This window comes from Giraffa tippelskirchi, chromosome 7, assembly GCF_054371585.1.
Source record: "Giraffa tippelskirchi isolate mGirTip1 chromosome 7, T2T-mGirTip1v1.2.pri, whole genome shotgun sequence".
Classification (NCBI taxonomy): Eukaryota; Metazoa; Chordata; class Mammalia; order Artiodactyla; family Giraffidae; genus Giraffa; species Giraffa tippelskirchi.
In genome coordinates this window covers 35,939,852-35,960,480 of record NC_137281.1, presented here as the reverse complement: position 1 = coordinate 35,960,480, position 20,629 = coordinate 35,939,852, and the positions used below count along the sequence as shown (strand labels likewise).

The window sequence follows — 20,629 nt, the reverse complement described above, 5'->3', positions numbered from 1 at the left end:
GCAATAACAATATATCCCACATATATAAATGCTATAGCTATCCCTCTGATGCATAGAAAAATAGACTGAAAGAAAAAACACAAAATCTACTTATACATTTGAATAGAAAATTTATTATTTTCATTTTCCAAGTGTTTTCTTTTTCTATCAGGGGAAAAAAAGAAATCTTAAGGACAGTTGTCACTTGCTGCCAAATTGAGGGTAGTCTTTCTCTAGTGGTTTAGTTACTAAGTTGCGTCCGACTCTTATAATCCCATGGACTGTAGCCTGCCAGGCTCCTCTGTCCATGGGATTCTCCAGGCAAGAATACGGGAGGGAAATTCACTTTTTAGACCCCAGAAGAATCACTCTTTAGTGTTCCAGTTTGTCCCTTCATTCAGTCAGGAGGTCCTACGTACAGTCCCAGTTCTGTGTTAGGTTCTATGGCACACTGATTTCCAGACCTGGCCGTCATTGGAATCATCTGAGGAACCTTTAAGAAAACACTTGCTTGGGCCACATCCTAGAAATTCAGATGCTGCCTATTTGGAGTAGAACCAGGAGTTGGTATTTTAAGAGGCACCTGGGTATTTTAATGCCCATCACCTTTGGAGTTGATTGTTAAGCTACATTGTTTTCCAAGGTTTTTTTCCCCAAACGTACAGATAATTAAACATCGTTTCAGTGCGGTGTAGATGAGTTCTATAAAAGGTAAGTTTGTTAGTTATCTTAGTGCTCATAATTAAGACAGGTCTTATTCTGAGCCCCCAACTCCCAGATTATTTAGTTACTTCTGATTAGCTGTGTACTTATTTTATAATAACATCTTGGATATGGGGATCCATTTAAGTGTTGGGCACCATGCCATGTTTTACAGGTACTATTCCATGTAGTCCTCACAAAACTACTGTGAGGTGTAAGAACTGTTACTATCTTCCATGTTTTGAAGTATGTCAGTAATCAGTGTAGTTAGAATGCACAGCTGTAAATATTGCAGGGCTGGGACCTGCACCCAGACTGTCTGACTGCAAAGCCTGTGCCCTGTACTGTAGGTGGCCTCTGGTGTCCTGTATGAGATGGTAGACTGAATGTTACTGTCTTAAAACAATGGTCCGTGGAAAGTGAACCACATAATGCTTTTTGGAATGAGATAAAACAAAGCTGTATAAAGTGTAATTGTTTTAGCTTCACTACTCAGTCTTTTGCCTAAAGTATTCACAGTTTAGTCTCTAAGTGTCGTGAGTGACGCTTTTCCAGATGAAAAGCTATCCATGTTTTAGTCCTGAATAAATCTGAAAGATCATACACTGTGTTCACCTGCTTTTGGCTTTAACCTTCAAGAGCACGCTATGCTCATTTAAAAATTGCAGCTAAAAAATTTGAAGATAACAGCTCTTATTTTTTTTCCCTTGTATGTTTCATAGTCTTTCCTTTGAAATGCCTCATGGCTTCTCCCACCTAATTAACTTCTTTGCATCTGGTCTTTATAGTTAGTCCTTTAAAAAAAGAAAGTCTTTGGTTTTAAAATATTGAAAATATTTTTTTTTTTTTTTTTACATTTCCTTCTCTTAGCAAATTTTATAGCTGACATCATTCTCTAGGTCATTTAAGGAAAATGACTCTTTTGGAAGAAATTGACCTGAACTATACTTCAGTTCAATTTGGGAATAGGAAAAAAAAAAAAAATCACCACATGTAATTCTTCCAAATTAATCAGATTTTTAGAAATACCCATATACTGGATTTCTTCCATTTGCTTTGAAATGTAGTAAATAGAAATGTGCATGAATTATTCTACATTCAGTTTAAATAAACCTTAGCAAAAATACTTTGGATGGAATAAAGTTTAAGAATTTGAGATCCAACAAACTTCTTATTTTCCTTATATATTTATTTTTAAATTAAAATTTTTTATCCATTTGGAATTTTCAAATATGGGGAGAAATCTTGTGATTGTGATAGGAATCTCATTCCCTCTACTTGGATAGTTAATTGTATCATCACATCACATGTGTGTCATGACTCATACTTGTCCACTGGTTTTCCATGTCTACAAATGTCTTTTTAACCCACTGCTTTCCTCACAATCACGCCCATCCTTGCAGTGATGGGAACGGTATGGTATTACTTGCACTCTTTGCTGGTTTAGAGTGTGTGCTCTTTTATTTATTTTTGTTATTTATTTATTTATATTTGGTCACGCTGCACACCTTGTAGGATCTATTCCCTGACTAGGGATTGAACCTGGGCCACAGCAGTGAAAGCACTGAATCCTAACTACTAGACCATCAGGGAACTCGCCCTGTGTTCTCTTTTAAAAGGTTATTTTCGGCTAATCCTTGCATCACGCTCCTACCTATACTTCAGTCACATCCTTTGCAGTACAACCTCCAAATTTTGAAGATGGCCTGACTCTTTTGGAAGAACCAAGAACATCTGTGGTCTTAAACTTGGCTCAGCTGTTGCTGTCTTGACAGTCTGGAGGAAGATAATGTCTATCCATTGCCTCTCCTCTCCCCTTCTTCACCTCCCCTGTCCCTCCCCCTCTCTCTACATATTACATTAGATTATTATATATACAAAGAATTTTTATCACCATCTACTTTTTTCCTTCCGTTTTTTTTCCCTTATGAGTAGTAATTAAACTGGGCAAATATTTGAAAGAATTTGCTGCAAATCTGTCCAAAATAACAGAAACAAGTTTTCTCTTGCTTCTAATCCCACTAAGTTATTTTATTAATATTTATATCTATTCCTAAGCCAGTGCTCAAGATAGGAGGATTTATTTGTAAATAGCAAATGTTGCATAGAGACTCCATACCAGTCTCTAATCCTTATGTGTCTGTTAGTGTCCTTACGGGTCCTGGTCTTCAGGTCTCCACATGATTTTTTTTTCACCCTTTGCTACCGTGTTAAGTCTCCTGCTTCCAAATCTTTACTTCCTTTTACACCTAACCAGATTTTCTCAGCTTAATGAAGAGCTGACTCTATCATTAGGCTTTTTTTTTTTTTTAATGATAAACATACTGTGTGGGATGAGAATGGCCATCCACAAATTTCTGGAGGGTTGGGACTGTCTGTGTCTTGTTCTTTATTCTCCCAGTGCCAACCTGGTAGCAGGTGCTTAGTATTTTCAGACAAAGATCATTGGTGCTTCCCTATTCTTAACCTTGTAGCAGACACGTGCAGCAAACTTATCATTGTGAAAAATGTAACCTTGTGATATATATTGACCTTCCCCCAAACAAAGTCTTGCTTTGATAAAGGAAAAACTTTGTAACTATTTGTGTTATCTCTGTGAATTCTCAAGTGTCCTCCAAATGGGAAATCTATGCTGTTTGATCATTTAAATGGAACACTCTATCCATGTATTATTCTTGTTTTCAAGTGGGTGCTATCACATTGTATCATAACTTTTTTTTAACAACAGACATTTATAATTAGATATTTTATTTGAAACATATTAAATTTTCTCATACACTCAAGGAAGACAGTTTTTTTAAAAAAATCCGCAACAGGAGCCCTTAAAGCAATTGCACAAATTCTTCTAATGTATTTCTATATGGATAGAAACACACATACATTAAAAAAAGAAATCTATTGTAATTCCTGTAGTTTACAAGGATGTGGTTTAGCAACCAACTTTATACTATAATGATAAAAAGAAATCACTGGAAAAAGAAATCACTGGTTGTTAATTCTTACATAAAGACATCTCTTTGCATCAGAAGCCTATAAAAATAACCAAAGATGATGCTTCACTATAGTCCTAATATCTATAAAATCAAACTAGGAAAGTCTGAGTAATTGGTGGCCAAGAAGTCTTTGACTCATTTTCCTTTTCTCTTTTAGAACTGCCACTGGATGACCAGGATTCCTTATAATTGATAATGTTGGAGGTCAACTCTGCAACTTTCTTCAGCATTCAGTTGTTAAAAACAAATAGGATGCGAGTTCCCGAACTCCAGATTATGAAAACAGTACTTGGAAAACTGATAACTATCTAAATGATTGTCTTTGGTTGGGCCGTGTTCTTAGCAAGCAGAAGCCTTGGCCAGGGTCTGCTGTTGACTCTTGAGGAGCACATAGCCCGCTTCCTGGGGACTAGAGGTGCCACTGCAACCATGGGTAATTCCTGTATCTGCCGAGACGACAGTGGAGCAGAAGACAGTGTTGACACTCAGCAGCAACAGGCTGATAGTACTGCAGTACCCACTGCTGACATGAGGAGCCAGCCCCGGGACCCTGTTCGGCCACCGAGGAGGGGCCGAGGACCTCATGAGCCAAGGAGAAAAAAACAAAATGTAGACGGGCTAGTGTTGGACACACTGGCAGTCATACGGACTCTTGTAGATAAGTAAGTATCTGGCTCACAGTCACCTCCTATCTAATGAAAAGCCTCATGCCAGGAATCATAACTCTTGGACTCCTTCAATGCATTAGGATATATCTGCCAAACCTCATTACTCATAGGGCAGGGGGAGACTATTTTATTTCTCATCAGAGTAAATTATAAGGTTTGGTCATTTTACTTGCTAATATCTACTCCAGTCTGGAAATGTCTAAACATTTCTGTAGCAGAATACACCGATGAAAGCTTTGATTTCTATTGGGGAATGTAGTCAATATGGAGTGAGTTGTGTTGAAACCTATAAGAGGAAATGGTTTCGTGAAGACTCACTCTTATCTTGCTTGGCTATCTACTGCACTGACTAGAGATTCAAGATAAGTTGTTTTACCAAGAACGTTCAGTTCAGTCGCTCAGTTGTGTCCGACTCTTTGTGACCCCATGGTACCAAGAACGTAGCTGCACATAACTTCTGTTGGCAATGGAAGGACGTAGGTCAAGGAGAGTCTCTATCCTTCTCCCTCTTTTACTAATATATCCCTTAGATGACCCTCCTAGATCCGTTTGGGAAACTTGGAAATTGAAAGAAACTGCAGGACACACCTGTACCCTGTTTTGTTTCTCCCTCTGCTTTGTCTAAGTGCAAAATCCCAGATTGAATAACAGTGAGATTAAAGGGCATTGTTCAAGTTTGAAAAAGTATTTTAACTCAACCACATAGCACAGAAAGTAGCAGTAAGTTTTAGAACTGTAGTGGACAAAGGTTCAGATTCAGGCCCAGCCCCTTGACTAGTTACATGACACTGAGCAAATCATTTCTTTAAGCCTCAGGTTCCTCATCTATAAAAGGAAAATAATACCTTTCTGACAAGTATTATCATGGCAAAATATATATAAATCATCTAGTAAGGTGGCGCTAGTGGTAAAGAATCCACCTGCCAATACAGGAGACACAGGTTCTTTTTTTTTTTAGTTTATTTATCTATTTTTTAACTTTACAATATTGTATTGTTTTGCCATACATTGACATGAATCCACCATGAGTGTACACGTTTTCCCTTCCAGAACCCCCCTCCCACCTCCCTCCCCATCCCATCCCTCCGGGTCATCCCGGTGCACCAGCCCCAAGCACCCTGTATCCTGCATCGAACAGAGACGCAGGTACTATCCCTGTGTCAGGAAGATCCCCTGGAGAAGGAAATGGCAACCCACTCCAGTATTCTTGCCTGGAGAATCCCATGGACAGAGGAGCCTGGTGGGCTGCAGTCCATGGTTCAAAAAGAGTCAGGACATGGCTGAGCACAGATACAAATGGGGCCTTGTACAGAACATGTCCTCAATAGAGGATAGTTTTGTTTTTTTTTTTTTTAAGTTCTATCTGGGTTCTTTTTGCTTCAGAGTCTGCCAGTATATTTAAGTATCTAAATATTGATAATCACATTTATGAGAAAACAGTTTTTAGTTCCTGAGAAATGATAGCATAAACCAAGATATCCCTGTGCATATTATTTTGAGGGTTTTTTTTTGTCCTCATAGAAATAAATTTATTTTACACATTTTCTTTCTGCTGTAGAGCATACTAGGAAATATTCTTACAAATATGCTCTGTAACCATCTCAGAAAGGCCTTCCTAAGTTTATTAAAACATGCCTTTGAAATAGTTCTGGTATCTGAATTTAATGTCATTTTAATATGTTTGTAGGAAATATCTGTTTAATATAAATCTATGCCATTTACATCCCCTAAATTCAAGCAAAGGTCTAGAAACTGTTATGTAAAGTGTCTTCATGGTGACATTTAAAGCATGCTGTGAAATTGTAATGAAAAATTGTCCTTCCCAAATAAGGAAGTAAACCACAGCAGTGTTATTTAAGCCCATTGGGAAAACAGATACAGAATAGACTTTGCCATATTTTTTATAGGGTGATTAAGAAAGTGTAGGGGCAAAGCAGGAGCTTTATTTCTAAGCTTCAGTACAGTATTACACACATTATAAGTGGACTTATGAGGCAAGTAGTATACACTTGAATAATAGGGTAACTTTTACCTTAAATCTGTTTTTACTGAATTACAGTGAAAACTCTTCTGAAAATGGAAAAATTTGGCAGGTGCAAAACAGCTATAAAGGAACATGTTAGAGAATATAATGGCAAAATCGGGTTCAGAGAGTTTGTAAACATAGTTACAGAGCTTTTTTTTTTTTTTTTTTTAGAAACTGCTATAGAGAAAAGAATTTACTAACCTACAAAGTTTATAAGGCTATTAAAACTAAACATAGAAGACAAGACATATGGGCTTAGTAAGAATATGTGTAAAAGGATGTACGCAGATATCACATTTATAAAATGATCTTAATATTTATTGTTCTCCTGTCTCTACTTGTTACTTACAAGAGAATGACCTTGATTTGAGAGGACAGCATGGTTCCTAATGGCATAATGAGAGCGTTGCTACAGAAAATACACTTGAAATATATACTTAATTTAAAAATCATTCTGAAGTTCAACTCTTGCTTTTTTCTCTTGGTATTATATCCTCAGATTGCTGATGGTATTAATGTTACTTATTCTCATGATTTTGGAATTTTAATTTGCAGGCTCCTCTCGATGTAAGTTTGTGTGTGTGTGTGTGTGTGTGTGTGTGTGTGTGTGTGTGTGTGTGTGTGTGTGTGTGTGTGTGTGTGTACGCTTGTTCTCTCTTTCTCCCTTTCTCTCTGTCACTTTTGTTGTCTCCATCTGGGGCCCAGGGGCCTTCAGTCTACAACTGAACCTAAAAGTGGTGGTTCTGAGGTCCCACCCCACTCTAGGAAGCCCAGGTCCTGCTGCATGGCTTTCTCTGCCTTTTTCTGTCACTGGGGACTTGCAACTTTATGCCAGCTGCAGCTCAGGCTACTATTTAGAGCTTTTCAACTCCTTTCACTGAGAGGGGAATGCTGTTCCCACTTGATTTGGTAAGTCTGCTCCATCCCTTGCACAGTGGGGCTTTGGTCCCCCTTACCTGCCTTGCAGACATAAAGCTCCTGGTGACTTCTGTCTGGTTCCTGGCCCAGAGCTTAGTGATCTAATGTTTTAGCATTTGCCTCCCACCAGAAGTTCCTGCTCTATTTCTGTTCCACAAAGAATTTTTGTCATCTTCTTTTTTTATATATAACACTTACATTTTATTTGTTTGGCTGCGTTGGGTCTTAGTTGTTTCGGCCCACGGGCTTAGTTGCCCGGTGGCATCTGGGATCTTAGTTCTCCAACCGGGAATCAAACCCACGCCCCCTGCATTGCAAGGCGGATTCTTAACCACTGGACCACCAGGGAGGTCCTTACATTGTTTGCTTGACGATAGGGATGTATGTGTCCTTTAAGTGTGCCTGTATAGAATTCAGGTGCTCATATTCCTTATTGGTCACTGACCTTGTAATTTTTATTATTTTGCCCTTCTTCCCTAATCACATTGTCCTTTTTACCTCCCACCTCCAAATATCAGTGGGTAACCATTCTTCTGAATTTAAGGTATGTTCTTCTAATCTGCCTGACATGTTTATGTCTGTGTAGGAAGCTTATGTATATTGTTTTGTATATGATTTTAAAAATTTACTTAACGATTTGAGAAGTCTCTTTGGTTTTAATTTCTCTCAACATTGTGTTTGAGACTGCTATAGAGTATTCTGTTGTGTGCTCAAAAGTACTATATTTTGTTATCCAATAATGTGGTGACAGTCACTTAGGTTACTACTTCTGAATTTTTGTTCGTACAAATAGCATTGCAGCAAATAGCCTCATATGCACCTGTGTAATTATTTCTCTAGCATTGTTGAATATATGCATACTTAATTTCATTATTGCCAGATTGCCCCAGAGTAGTGTTTGTATTACTTAGTTATATCATTTAATACAATTTTTTAAAATAAGAATTTTCCCTTGTTTTGAAAAGGAATAGGATGAGTCCAACACCGGCACCTAAGGAGTAACTGACATGAACTTAGTAATTCCCATATTGCATGATTATTCTGAGGATTAAATGGTTGAAAACGATAGGTTTTTTTTTCTTTTTGCACAGTGAAACAGAGAGCCACAATATGTAAACAAATAAGCAGTGAATATATTCTTTAAATAATTAGATGATCAGTTTGATGGAATATATTTCCGTCATTATTAAATTTCCCCTAAAGCATCTCTTTGGATTCCTGAGATCACAGTTTGAAAATCCACTGAATTAAGGGGAAAATGCCATTTTAGAGCAATGACTAATTAAGCTTGGTTTCTTTTTCTTCTAACCTCATTTTATGAAGTTTAAGCATATAGTGATATTTACCAGAACACCACCTAAAAATGAAGATGTTATGTAGGCCCTTGCTTCTGTAAGTCCTCATTTGGGATTGCATTTGCCTTCCTGACGCTTCTTGAGGTATGTATGAGGAAGATGATGTTGGTCTCCCTGCCTTGTCTCTATTGGCATTGGGCTATTAGAGGTAAAACTGAAAGTGAGCTCTGGCTTTCAGTATTAGTCCTGTGCTTTGACTTCAGGCCACGTGGTGGTCCTTTCATGTGCTTTTCTGCCCATTTTGTTAATGTTTGTGGGCTGTCATGGACAGTGACCTTGGAAATAAGTACATGTGGTGTGCATTTGTCCTTAAAGATTATAGCTCTGGTTGTCTCCATCTTTCTCTACATTCACTCGTGTTCCTTTCTTTCTCTTTCTACCCCGCCATACTTCCAGTTTGAACTTCTATTTGAAATTGTCATTTCTTATTTCTTCAAGTTTGATGTCTTGAATGTTTATTTTTCAGTGATCAGGAACCTCCATATTCAATGATTACACTGCATGAAATGGCAGAAACAGGTATTTTTTAAGTTTTTAAAAAGACTTCCTAATTGATTAATTAATGGTCATGAAGAAATATAGCCACTTTTTAAAAAAATACTTCAAAAATACTTAACATACATGATGAGGAAAAAAGCCTAGTCTATGGAAATTTTCCTGCACAAGGGCAATAATTAAAAGCACTGTATTATATCCTGAGTATATACTGTATCTTTTAGTAATGGTTTTATCTCATTGGAATTATTAAAATTATTTTGGCATTGACAGATCTTTGACTATAACTCTTCTAGAATGAGGAAGATAATTTTTTGTTCCTCAATTTTCTAAATGTCATTCAGAAAATAGAACCAACTGTTTCAGATACGTAATTTTCTCAGTTAACTCTTGTGTCATAAATAAAGGCTGGAAACTTTTAATCATAATTTGAGAACCCAGAAACATAGCTTGAATTTTCTTCAAGTAAAGATACCCCTAAATCACCAGACTCCTGTAAATTAGGATTTTTGTTTCTACCATGATGACCAGCAATTGATGACCATGTCTATGCCAAATACTAGCTACTTAAAAGCTATAGGATGTTTCTATTCTCCAAGAGTGGTTCTATTTTAATGTGAAGTCATCTTGTGTTATAAGTTATATATTTTCACAGTTTAAAAATAACGACTTTATCATATAATCTTCTTGATTTGCTCTTAGATGAAGGATGGTTAGATGTTGTCCAGTCTTTAATTAGAGTTATTCCATTGGAAGACCCACTGGGACCAGCTGTTATAACATTATTACTAGATGAATGTCCATTGCCCACTAAAGTAAGTTAATAATTATCTTTTATGAAACTGACATGTGTGCTTAAACATGGGATGAATGACCACAAAGAACATTTGGTATAATGCATTTCCTCTTTATACATACTATTTTGAGTCTGTTTTATTTAATATTGATTTCATTGTATAAACTTATTTTTTATTACCTATGAATTGTTACATCCTCTATCTATAAGTAGCTTACTCAAAAACTTTAGTTTAAAATTTTTAAAATGTCAAAAATGGGAGCATTTATATTGGGTTGGCCAAAAAGTTCATTTGGGTTTTTCTGTAAAAGTGTACAGGTCCAACCCAGGTATCTATAATGGCATTCTTTGAAATTAGAAGGGAATGTTCAATTGCTAAGCTGATTCTCTCTCTAAACAATTTCTTCATGACAAAACTTTCTTTAAATATTTTCTATTAACAGAAAAAAACTATTATACCAAAAGCACTTTTGAGTCTTAATATTGGTATATTGGCATAACTTTGATTATTCTAAGTTAGAACAAAAGTATCAAATTTTCATTGCCTTATTCCATATGGTCCATGGAATCCTGTCTTAAAAATTTTGGATTCTGGCATCTTTCATTTGTCTAAGCCCCACACATTTAGGCCCAACATGCAAAAACATGGACAAAGGGAAAAAGTCTTTGATCTCGTCACTGATGAATTGACCTTTGCCTAGTCTTATAGGAGGTTTCTATTATAATTTGCATTAAAGATTCTGGTGATATTTTTTCTTGATTGATGAAAAAAATATTTTTTAAGGAACTTTTTACTTCAATATCACTAGGCCCTATTGTTATCAATCATATTGGCATTTGGGTGGGTTTAGTCTGTTTAATGACCCAAGAGTATATAGCATATATTTGATACAACTGGTACATTTTGAGTGAAATGTTATCTAGAAATTCATGTAAGAAAACTTTCAGATTGATCAAACAATATTTCCCATCAATAATAGTATCCTTTGGGTATATTGTATCATGTTTGCATGGTAATTCTGAGTTAATTTAACACCTGGTTATTACTTTTGTGTCAAAGAATTACTTTGGGGAAAAAGAACCTAAATCATATATTTATCGGATCCACTTGTATGTTTTTGTTTTTAGGATGCACTCCAAAAATTGACTGAAATTCTCAACCTAAATGGAGAAGTAGCTTGCCAGGACTCAGGTCATCCTGCCAAACACAGGAACACATCTGCAGTCCTAGGCTGCTTGGCAGAAAAACTAGCAGGTAACTTTGGGAAGCTCCCCCAAGGAAAACCTTAAGTTGTTTGACATTAAGGGGAAGATGGAAATTTAAAACAAAGAGTTTTCCTATTAATACAGAATTTTTTTTTTTTTTTGGTAAAAACGTCTATCCCCAAAATCTCTTCTGATAATGGACCTCTACTGATGAGTTTGTTTTTTTTTTTAATTGGACCTTACGGAGTGCAGGCGCAGGCTCTTTATTTTTTATTAAAAAAATTTTTTTTAATTTTTACAATGTGTTGGTTTCTGCCATACAGCAACAAAAATCAGCCATAATTATACATACTCCAAGGTGAAGATGAGTAGTAACATGAATTCTTCAACTTTGCTTTCTTTTTTCCAAATTTGTCTTGGTTATATATGTAGCCATTTGCATTTGCTTCTAAATTTTAGAATCTTGTCAATTTTGAGAATCAAGTATACAAGATTTAAAAAAAAAAGTTTTCCTTATTTGCTTTAAAAATTAAAAATAACAAAAAAGGCTAAGCTCATATGATATTGAATCTAATATATACATATATATACAGTTTATAAATTTCAGCTAGATAAAAGAGTTCTGTGATTTTGTTGGTCTTAATTACCAATTCAAGTAATATAACACATTTAATTATATCCAGTGTTTGTCGTATTTGCCTAGGTCCTGCAAGTATTGGTTTACTTAGCCCAGGAATACTGGAATATTTGCTACAGTGTCTGGTAAGTGAGACATCAAAGCTATTATTCTTAGTCATCTAGAATTGTGCATTTTTCTAAAATTGCCAGCTTAGCCACTGGCACAGAGAATGGAATCAGCTATAAATTTTATTTGCAGGTGTTTCCTGAGTGTTGATCTATTCCCTCCTATGTAAAAAAAAAAGTAAGGGCAGGATAGGAATTTATTGCAAGCAAAAACAGCTGACTCGGTCTGGTTTTAAATTTAGTCATAAGTTAGGTGCTATGATTGGCTTTTTTGTATGCATCCTTAGAGTCTGCCAAATGGTAGTAGGAACCTCCACGGTAGAAACAAAATTACACAGCATTCCAAGCCAGGAAACTGTGAGGTCAGTTTCCCAGTGTATATAAATCTCTCTGTTCCTCCATCCCTCCCTGCTCCCTACTGTTGTTTAAACTGTTGTTATTTGGTGAATGGTCTGTGGAAGCTTGTGGTTTGCCAAGGCTGTGCTGTCAGATCTCTCGCACTGCTGGACTAGTCTTAACTGGTCTGTATTTTTTAAAGTTATTTTTTGCAGGTCTGCTATTCATTGGCCTTTTTCAAAATCTGAAAAATATTTTCAGTACCTAGATAATATGTACTTAAATCATTTAACACTATGCTAAGTAAGCACTGTAGAAATACAGTAGTAGTCTAACAGTCCTTCACCCTCAAGAAGTTTCCTGATTAGTTCGGGGAACAAAACTACTCAGACAAGATAATTAGCCTCTACTTTATGGCGGGATATGATCAAGGGCAAAACTGCTTCCTTCAGACCAAGTGCCAGGAGTTCTGACAAGTGACTGGGAAGTGGGGAGGTATGGGTGATGGGGACTGGGAATCATGGGAGCTAGACTTCCTGATAAAGGTGAAGCTTCACCTGGGTAACAGCATAGGGTGAGAATTTGATTATGCACACAGGAGGGAGAAAAATGGGCTTCGGGACTTCTGGCAGTTCAATAGTTAAGACTGTGCTCTCTCAACGCAGAGGGCACAGGTTTGATCCCTGGTCAGGGAACTAAGATCCTGCGTGCCACATGACGCATCCAACATTTTTTTTTAATAAAGTTTTTTTAAAAATGGGATTCTTGGCTAAAGGCAAATCACTGGCAGAAGCCCAGAGCCAGAAATGGCTGTGTTCCCAGCATATTACAGATAATTGTCTGATCAGAAGACAGTATTCAGAGACAGGAGGATATAGACTGAATAGCCAGGTAGGGAGGGCTCAGGGTCTGAAAAGCCAGACAGAGGGATTGAGGATGGTTATGGCAAGAAGTAGGGTGCTAAACAGGCTTTGTAACAGGGAAGAGCTTTGCAGAACCCAGCTGGGCACCAGAAGAGTGAATGGAAACCAGGTGATGTTCTGGAGCTCTTTTGCAGTCTCCTAACATAACTGTGGGGAGGGATGGCTGGGAGCAGATGTGATGTTATGCAGATAGACCTTTCTTCAAATGTGAACACATGTGATGTGAACTTAAGTGTAACTGAAAGAGCTCACTTGTTGCTGAAAGAGCTTGTAACTGAAAGAGCTCACTTGTTGCTCTCTCCCACCTACAATCAGCATTTGTAGACTTCCTTTCAGAGAACAGATTGAAAATGAAGCCATGAGTTGTTAATTTCATTATTTATAATTTTGGAACCTGGTAATGATGAATGGTTCTGAGAACAGATTGAAAATGAAGCCATGAGTTGTTAATTTCATTATTTATAATTTTGGAACCTGGTATGATGAATGATTCCTTTTAAGGTTCTGAATAAAAAAGCCATTTTAGCTACACTTCTAAGCTTCTGTTTGGCTTGCTTAAATGAATGTAAGAATCAGCATGATTTCATTTAACAAAGCTTTCATTTAACAAATATAAATGTTACTAAGTAAAATAGTGCATTTAACAAGATACTTTTGACATTTCTGTATCTATAAATGAACAAGAAAATAATATAAGATTTTAGGAGACTATCATGGTCAGTTACTAACAACAGTAGCAAGTGGATAATCAAGAACTTGAATGAGTAAAACTTTTATGACTGCTCCAGAAAAAAAGTCTAGCACACAATGGGTAAGAAGAGGAAATTGTCACCCCAGAAGGGCAATGATAGATATATATATGTATGTATGTATATATTTATCTTTTGTTGTCTTTCAGAAATTACAGTCCCACCCCACAGTCATGCTTTTTGCACTTATCGCACTGGAAAAGTTTGCACAGACAAGTAGGTATAGTGACTTCTTGCACTAATGATCTATATTGCTTGTTAAAAATGTTAATTTTTCTTAGTTACTGGATGAGCTGATGCCTTTGAACCCCATCAGACATGCCCACATTCTGGGGAGTTCCCTGGTGGCCTAGTGGTTAGGATTCTAGGCTTTGACTGCTGTGGCCCCAGGTTCAATCTCTGGTTGGGTAACTAAGCTTCTGCAAGTCATGCAGCTAAATAAATAACATGCATACGTTCTGATTTGTCTGGATAAACATCTCAAGGTCTATAATATGTTATGGTGACAAAAGCAACAGTTTTCTCACCTAAAGAATCAAAATTGGTGACCGTGATTAGTCACTTTTTATAGCTAGAAAATTTAGTGATGATATTGCTACCTTCTAGAAAATAGAGCTCTTGGGCTTTGTCATTAGTATAGTTTCCAAATTCTCTAATCGTCTGTCTGTACTCCCTCCCTCCATCAATCTGTCCAGGAAATCCTCCTACTCTTCCATGGTTAATTTAAGGTTTATGTCTTCCCAAACAGGTGAAAATAAGTTGACTATTTCTGAATCCAGTATTAGTGACCGGCTTGTCACATTGGAGTCCTGGACTAATGATCCTGATTATCTGAAACGTCAAGTTGGTTTCTGTGCCCAGTGGAGTTTAGACAATCTCTGTAAGTAGGAATTGTCCTGTATTAAAATGCCTGTTTTCATTTCCAAATCCACTTCTTAAATAGGATAACTGGTCTTCATTTGTGACAGTGTGAGTTTTTCCATATAAAGTCCTCTACTGGTAGGTTGGCTATATTCTGGCGGTACGAATCCTAGGGACTCTTCAGACAGTTAGATGGAAGGAATGCAGTCCTCTCCTCTTCAAACATTGTTATTGGTCTCCTGTTTCCTGCTGCATCCAGGCCACAAATCAGATGCTATTGTGTAATCCAACTCTTCCCAACACAGACTCTTTTTACTGTCTTACAAGCAGTTCCCAGTCATTCCTATCTCTAGGCCTGTTCCTCTCACTTGGAATTCTCTCTCTTCACTCTTCTCCCTATCCCAACATTGCTCTTCAAAACTCAAATCATATCTATACCTTGAGAGTTTCTCCCAACTATTTTTCTCTTCCAAGGGCTGCAAGAACTAAAACTAGACAACTGCTTTCTCCTCACTCCCCCCGCCCCCATAGTTAGCACAACCCCCCTGCTCCTACAGCAACATTGTGGGGAATTGCTTAGTGCACATCCTGTGTAGTGCCAGTTAAAGAATAATTCTGAAAAAGTACCATTTGGATTTTGCTGCATGCACAAGAATGACTATAAGGAATAGAAATATAAACCTACCTATGCTGCCTTTACTAGCATTTGCTTAATGAATCTTCATACGGCCATGCAGCCCCAAATCTAAGGTTATGTCTACCGATTCTGCCATTTTTGAGCACCTCCACTTATTAACAAGAGTGGCAGCCAGTGATGACAACAGTTTTTCCACAATAGCCTGCCTTAGACATGTGCCCACTTCTTCTTTTGCAGTTTTAAAAGAAGGTAGGCAGCTGACCTATGAGAAAGTGGACTTGAATAGCATTAAGGCCATGCTGAATAGCAACGACGTCAGCGAGTACCTGAAGATCTCGCCTCATGGCTTGGAGGTAAAGTTTCCATAGATGGACCATTCTAGGGAGAAAATCTTGTTTTCATTTTCATGCCCTGATTCTGAACAAAAGCAATCCTTGAAATATAGATGGAAGTTTACTACATACTCAGAGAGTGGTTAGAGGTGGAAGTGGTAGAAGAGAGAGTATCTGGGATATTATATATTCTTTCCTATCTCACATGGTCCTGTATATAGTAAGTGCTATAATGTTTATTGACTTGTTTAAATGTCTGACTTTAATCTCTTCTATTTTATGCAGTTAAAGGTACAAAGACTAGTATTGCTAAAAGAGGCCTTTTCTTTTTTAATCCCTGTATAACCAGTTATATTCAGTCTAGCACTTTACCTTCTCCCTGCATGTTGGAAATGATGCTGATTTGGGGGGTGAAGGTTAATGAAAGAGCCGCTTATATACAGCCGCTTGAGGCACTAGACATGTCAAGATTAAAGAGCTGTTTAAAGAATGGCTGCAGGTAGCCCTTTGATCTTACATCTTACCAAATGCTTTATGTAGTTTTCTGCTTTAGCTTATTTTTAGGTACTCCATTTTATGCCCTTCAATATCCTCTCCCTCATCTCCCACCCTAACAAGTACAGGTTAAGGCAGTGTTTATGCATTTGTAAAAGATTCTACTATGAGAGCAAAACTCTATAAGTAATTAAAAATGAAGCCAGTAGCCTTCACGAATTCTTACTTTGAGGTTTTCCAGTCGTTTCAATCTGCAACTCCGTGGAAACTAAACTGTAAAGTAGCATCCTTCCTTCAGTTTTGTATTTTTGTCACTGAGGATGCACAGAGGAGGAGACAGTAGTCCACCAGGAGCTGTAATGAGAAAGGATAGATTCCACCTTCTGAGCAGTCTGTTATCTCTGGTGGTCTTCAGACATTGATGGTGGGCCGCCATGCCCTTTGATTTTGCCAGGCTCGCTGTGATGCCTCTTCTTTTGAAAGTGTGCGTTGCACCTTTTGTGTGGATGCTGGGGTGTGGTACTACGAAGTTACTGTGGTCACCTCTGGCGTCATGCAGATCGGCTGGGCCACACGGGACAGCAAGTTCCTCAACCACGTGAGTACTGTGGAACCTGGGCAGATTCAGGCAGCAGCGGGTGATTTTGGCAAGTAAGTGGTGCATACTCATTTTTCAGATAGGTTTGCTCAATAATCATCCCTTGGGCTGAACCACATGGTGCCAAATCTGCAACATCAGGTTTATAAACTGATTCAGAAATAGGAAAACACAAGTGAACCTCAGCTGTTTTTTTCCCCTTAAGTTTTAAGTTCATGTTAATTTTCCACCCAGAGGTTACATGTGTTCTTTTTCTTTTTTAGGCTCTGCTCAGGCCCCAGCCACATCTTTGGCTCAGTTTTTATTTTGTTACCAGTGATGGTTTTTACCTTGTATTTAAGCTTTAGGAACTTTGTAGGAATTCTGTTCCTTTCATGAAATCCTAAATGTTGGCTTGACTCCTCTCACTTTACCTTTATCTTGTAATTAGTAGGCACGTTTGTTTTCAATATTTAGTATTTATCTTTTGTTACAGAAAGCTATAAGATATAAGGGGAGATTAAATCCACTAGAGGAAGCAGAGTTGGGCCACTTCTACTTGAGTGGGAAAGGTTAGGATTCTTCCCTTTCCTTCAGATGTTCATTTCTTGCCACTTTATACCCTTCTAATGTCTAACCCAATCAGCTTTCTTCTCATAGTCACAGTATAAGCTCTTTGGAATTAATCCAGTTTTGATCATTTTGTGGCCATATGATTTTTACCCTTTGAGCTGGGAAAATCCCCTTAGACTTCTTTTTGTCATTAATCTAAATGTGACCTCTTATCTGGACTACCCTGGTGATCCAGTGGTTAAGAATACACCTGCCGGTGCAGGGGACATGGATTGGATCCCTGGTCCCAGAGGATTCTACATGCCATGGGGCAGCTAAGCCTGAGTGCCACAACTATTGAGCCTGTGCTCTTAGAGCCCAGGAACCGCAACTGAACCCACATGCTACAACTACTGAAGCCCGTATGCCATAGAGCCCACGCTCTGCAACAAGAGAAGCCACCGCAATGAGAAGCCTGCTCACTGCAACTAGAGAAAGCCTTCGCTCAGCAGCAAAGACTCAGCACAGCCAAAAAGAAAACAACAAATAAATAAAAATAATAATAGCCTCTTACCGTCCAATTAAATAAATAATGTAGCCTCCCATCCCACATGTAAGGTGTTAGGATGGGTTTTAGAAGTGATCCAACAAAGTCAAACTAAACTTTGCCTGCCATAAGAATAGTTTCTAAAGCGCCCTTTCAGCAAGGCTGTACAGCATCCTGGAATTGTTCATGGCATTTTACTAAACTGCTCACTGGAAAGAGACAAATTAAGAGGAAGAGGGCCCATGGAAAGGGCAGGTCTGGATTGTTGTCCAGGATGGAAAACTGCACCCCAAACTGCCATTGCTTTTGTTGGGAACCTTCCCTTTGCAGGGCCTTCTAGTTGACTAGGCCTTAATAAAACCTGGAAGAATGAGGCTTTTTTTGTGGCACCATGTAGTCAAAATTAAATGGGTCTGGAAAACAATGCCAGTTAGTCTTCTAGTGCCCAACTTGGGCACTGATTTAAAGAAAGTAATATCAATTACACACATAGTCTGCTCCAAATGATATCCTTAAGATGATTTTTTTAGGACTTAATTTTATCTTAATTTCCAGAGCACTTCATTTTAAAGCCTATCATCTGATTCTCACAACAGTTTTTACTGTTATAATTTCCATTTCACAGGTGAGAAGACTAAGACGGGGACAAAATGAAACTAGGACTGGAGTTCATTCCCCTTCCTATTCTTCAATAATTGTGTTCTTTGCATTTGAAAATGGGTATAATCTCAGCGAATTAGCTAGTTGTCTCATTTGGAAGTAAAAATTTGTCCCAAGCCTAGAAGAAATATGGACTTCTCTTGGAAGAAAGCTTTATAAATTGTGTATCTGCTAATGGGGCAGCACACTGCAGGGCTGAGTGTAGTATACATGAGACTGAACGGTGCAGATTTTCTTTTTAATGGCCAATGAAGCTGGATCATTTTATCTCGTGGATGAAACTGATTTCTGCTATATAGTTGCAAAAACTTTGGCTTCTCAAGAAACTTAGAATACTATTTTCTTATCCCTCCGGATTGGTTGATAGACTTAATTTCTTTCCTTAAAAAACAAAACATTTTTCCCTGACTTAAGTACTGGTTGGTTAGAAATTGATGAAGTCTGATATATCTTTTCCCAGATACAGCATTTTCATATTGTTACTATACTTAAAACTTTGCTTCCAATGGACATTGTTCTGGTGATTCTGAATCTTTTTGCCTGTACAGACAGGGTGTGGCTTTTTGGAATTAGTTTTTCCTAGGACACACCCAGTTTCTGAAAATTTGAAGTCCATTCATGGTGCCTCTTATTTTAACTCTTACTGCTTGGGCTTTGGTGTTGAAAAGATGATCAAGTGTTAGACTTGGAGATAGATCATTAATCTGAGAAGCTAAAGGGTAGGTCTTGTTCAGGTCACCTACAGAATAGTTATCTTGTTTATCTTTACTTTTTTTTTTTTTTCACTTACTTGTTCAGGCTTTGAAAGGGATAGCAAGGCGTTCTTAATAATAGACTGGTGAATATCTTCTTGATCTTATGCTGAGAATTTACACAGGTTCATTTAACTCTTGAGTAGTCTGAGCAATGCATTCGGAACAACTAATTCTCACTTTGGAGAACATGCATCCGAATTCAGTATGTTGTGGTCCAAGTAGTCAAGGAGTATGTTGGAGCCCTTGTTCCAGTCTATCTTCTGATTGCATTATCACACAGAATAAGCAGACCATCCCCAGGAACTGAAGTCTTATTTGGATCTGGCCCACATTTTCCGTGGCCTTCTCCACTAGAATCTTTCACCATTGAGCCTTAAAGATAGCAGTTGTCTGGTCTGCATGTTTCCTCTATTTGTTCTATTTTTTTCTTATAACTGTTCAAAATAATTTCTTAAGATCTCACCCACCCTTTTATGTTAACAATAAAATAATTGTTAAACAATTAAAAGGCAATAAGTAATAAAAGAAGTTGCCAAAAACCTATATAATGTTCAGATGTCTCGGAATACCTGTTTGCTAATTACCCACAGGAGCCTTTCTGTTGTACCCAGGTTTAACATCTCTGAGCAAGGGGGTGTTTTGAAGTGTACTACAGGCAAAAAAGGTATTTGCCCACACCAGCATTGGAATCAGAAAATCCCAAGGTCCAAACTTGAGTTTTCTAGTAATGTGTTCTTGGGCAAGTTGGTTGACCTCTTTGAGACTTTATTTCGTCTTAAAACGGAATACAATACTCCCAGCCTCAAGGTGGTTCGTGAGAATTAAATAAACTAACAAATGTGAAACTTGGAAAATATTTGTTGGTAAGGTCATACTTTCTTCTGACTCCATGTCAAAATTTTGGTACCTTCTAAGAACCATAATAGGCTCTCTCCCTTCATCTAAAAAGCTTAGAATTCTAGCCACCAGCTTAATGGTTATAAAAGACACAGCAGGCAGAGCCTTACTAATCTCTGGGACCTGTCTCCCTCCAGGAAGGCTATGGCATCGGGGACGATGAATACTCCTGTGCATACGATGGCTGCCGGCAGCTAATTTGGTACAACGCCAGAAGTAAGCCACACCTACACCCCTGCTGGAAAGAAGGTACTCATTCCTCTCTATCATGAATTTATCAACTAGGTTAAGACACCTGGTTCTGACAAGGCGTTCATTATGTTAGGCTTTAAAATGTTTTGGGTGACCCTGAAGGACGGGATGGGGAAGGAGGTGAGAGGGGGGTTCAGGATGGGGAACATATGTACACCCATGGCTGATTCATGT

The 20,629-nt window shown here is 37.8% G+C and overlaps 1 protein-coding gene across 24 annotated transcripts in view; it reads left to right on the top strand.

The window, feature by feature from the left end:
* The window catches only part of RSPRY1 (ring finger and SPRY domain containing 1), a 36,111-nt gene that overhangs the window by 7,682 nt on the left and 7,800 nt on the right, over positions 1-20,629 (top strand). For all 24 annotated transcript variants that reach the window (XM_081514278.1, XM_081514288.1, XM_081514272.1 and 21 more), the window contains 10 exons: positions 3,832-4,336; positions 9,108-9,160; positions 9,839-9,951; positions 11,061-11,187; positions 11,842-11,900; positions 14,040-14,106; positions 14,639-14,770; positions 15,626-15,741; positions 16,670-16,813; positions 20,341-20,452. In XM_081514278.1, the coding sequence (XP_081370404.1) occupies positions 3,987-4,336; positions 9,108-9,160; positions 9,839-9,951; positions 11,061-11,187; positions 11,842-11,900; positions 14,040-14,106; positions 14,639-14,770; positions 15,626-15,741; positions 16,670-16,813; positions 20,341-20,452 (1,273 nt within the window). In that variant the 5' untranslated portion in view covers positions 3,832-3,986. The remainder of the gene's footprint in view (positions 1-3,831; positions 4,337-9,107; positions 9,161-9,838; positions 9,952-11,060; positions 11,188-11,841; positions 11,901-14,039; positions 14,107-14,638; positions 14,771-15,625; positions 15,742-16,669; positions 16,814-20,340; positions 20,453-20,629) is intronic.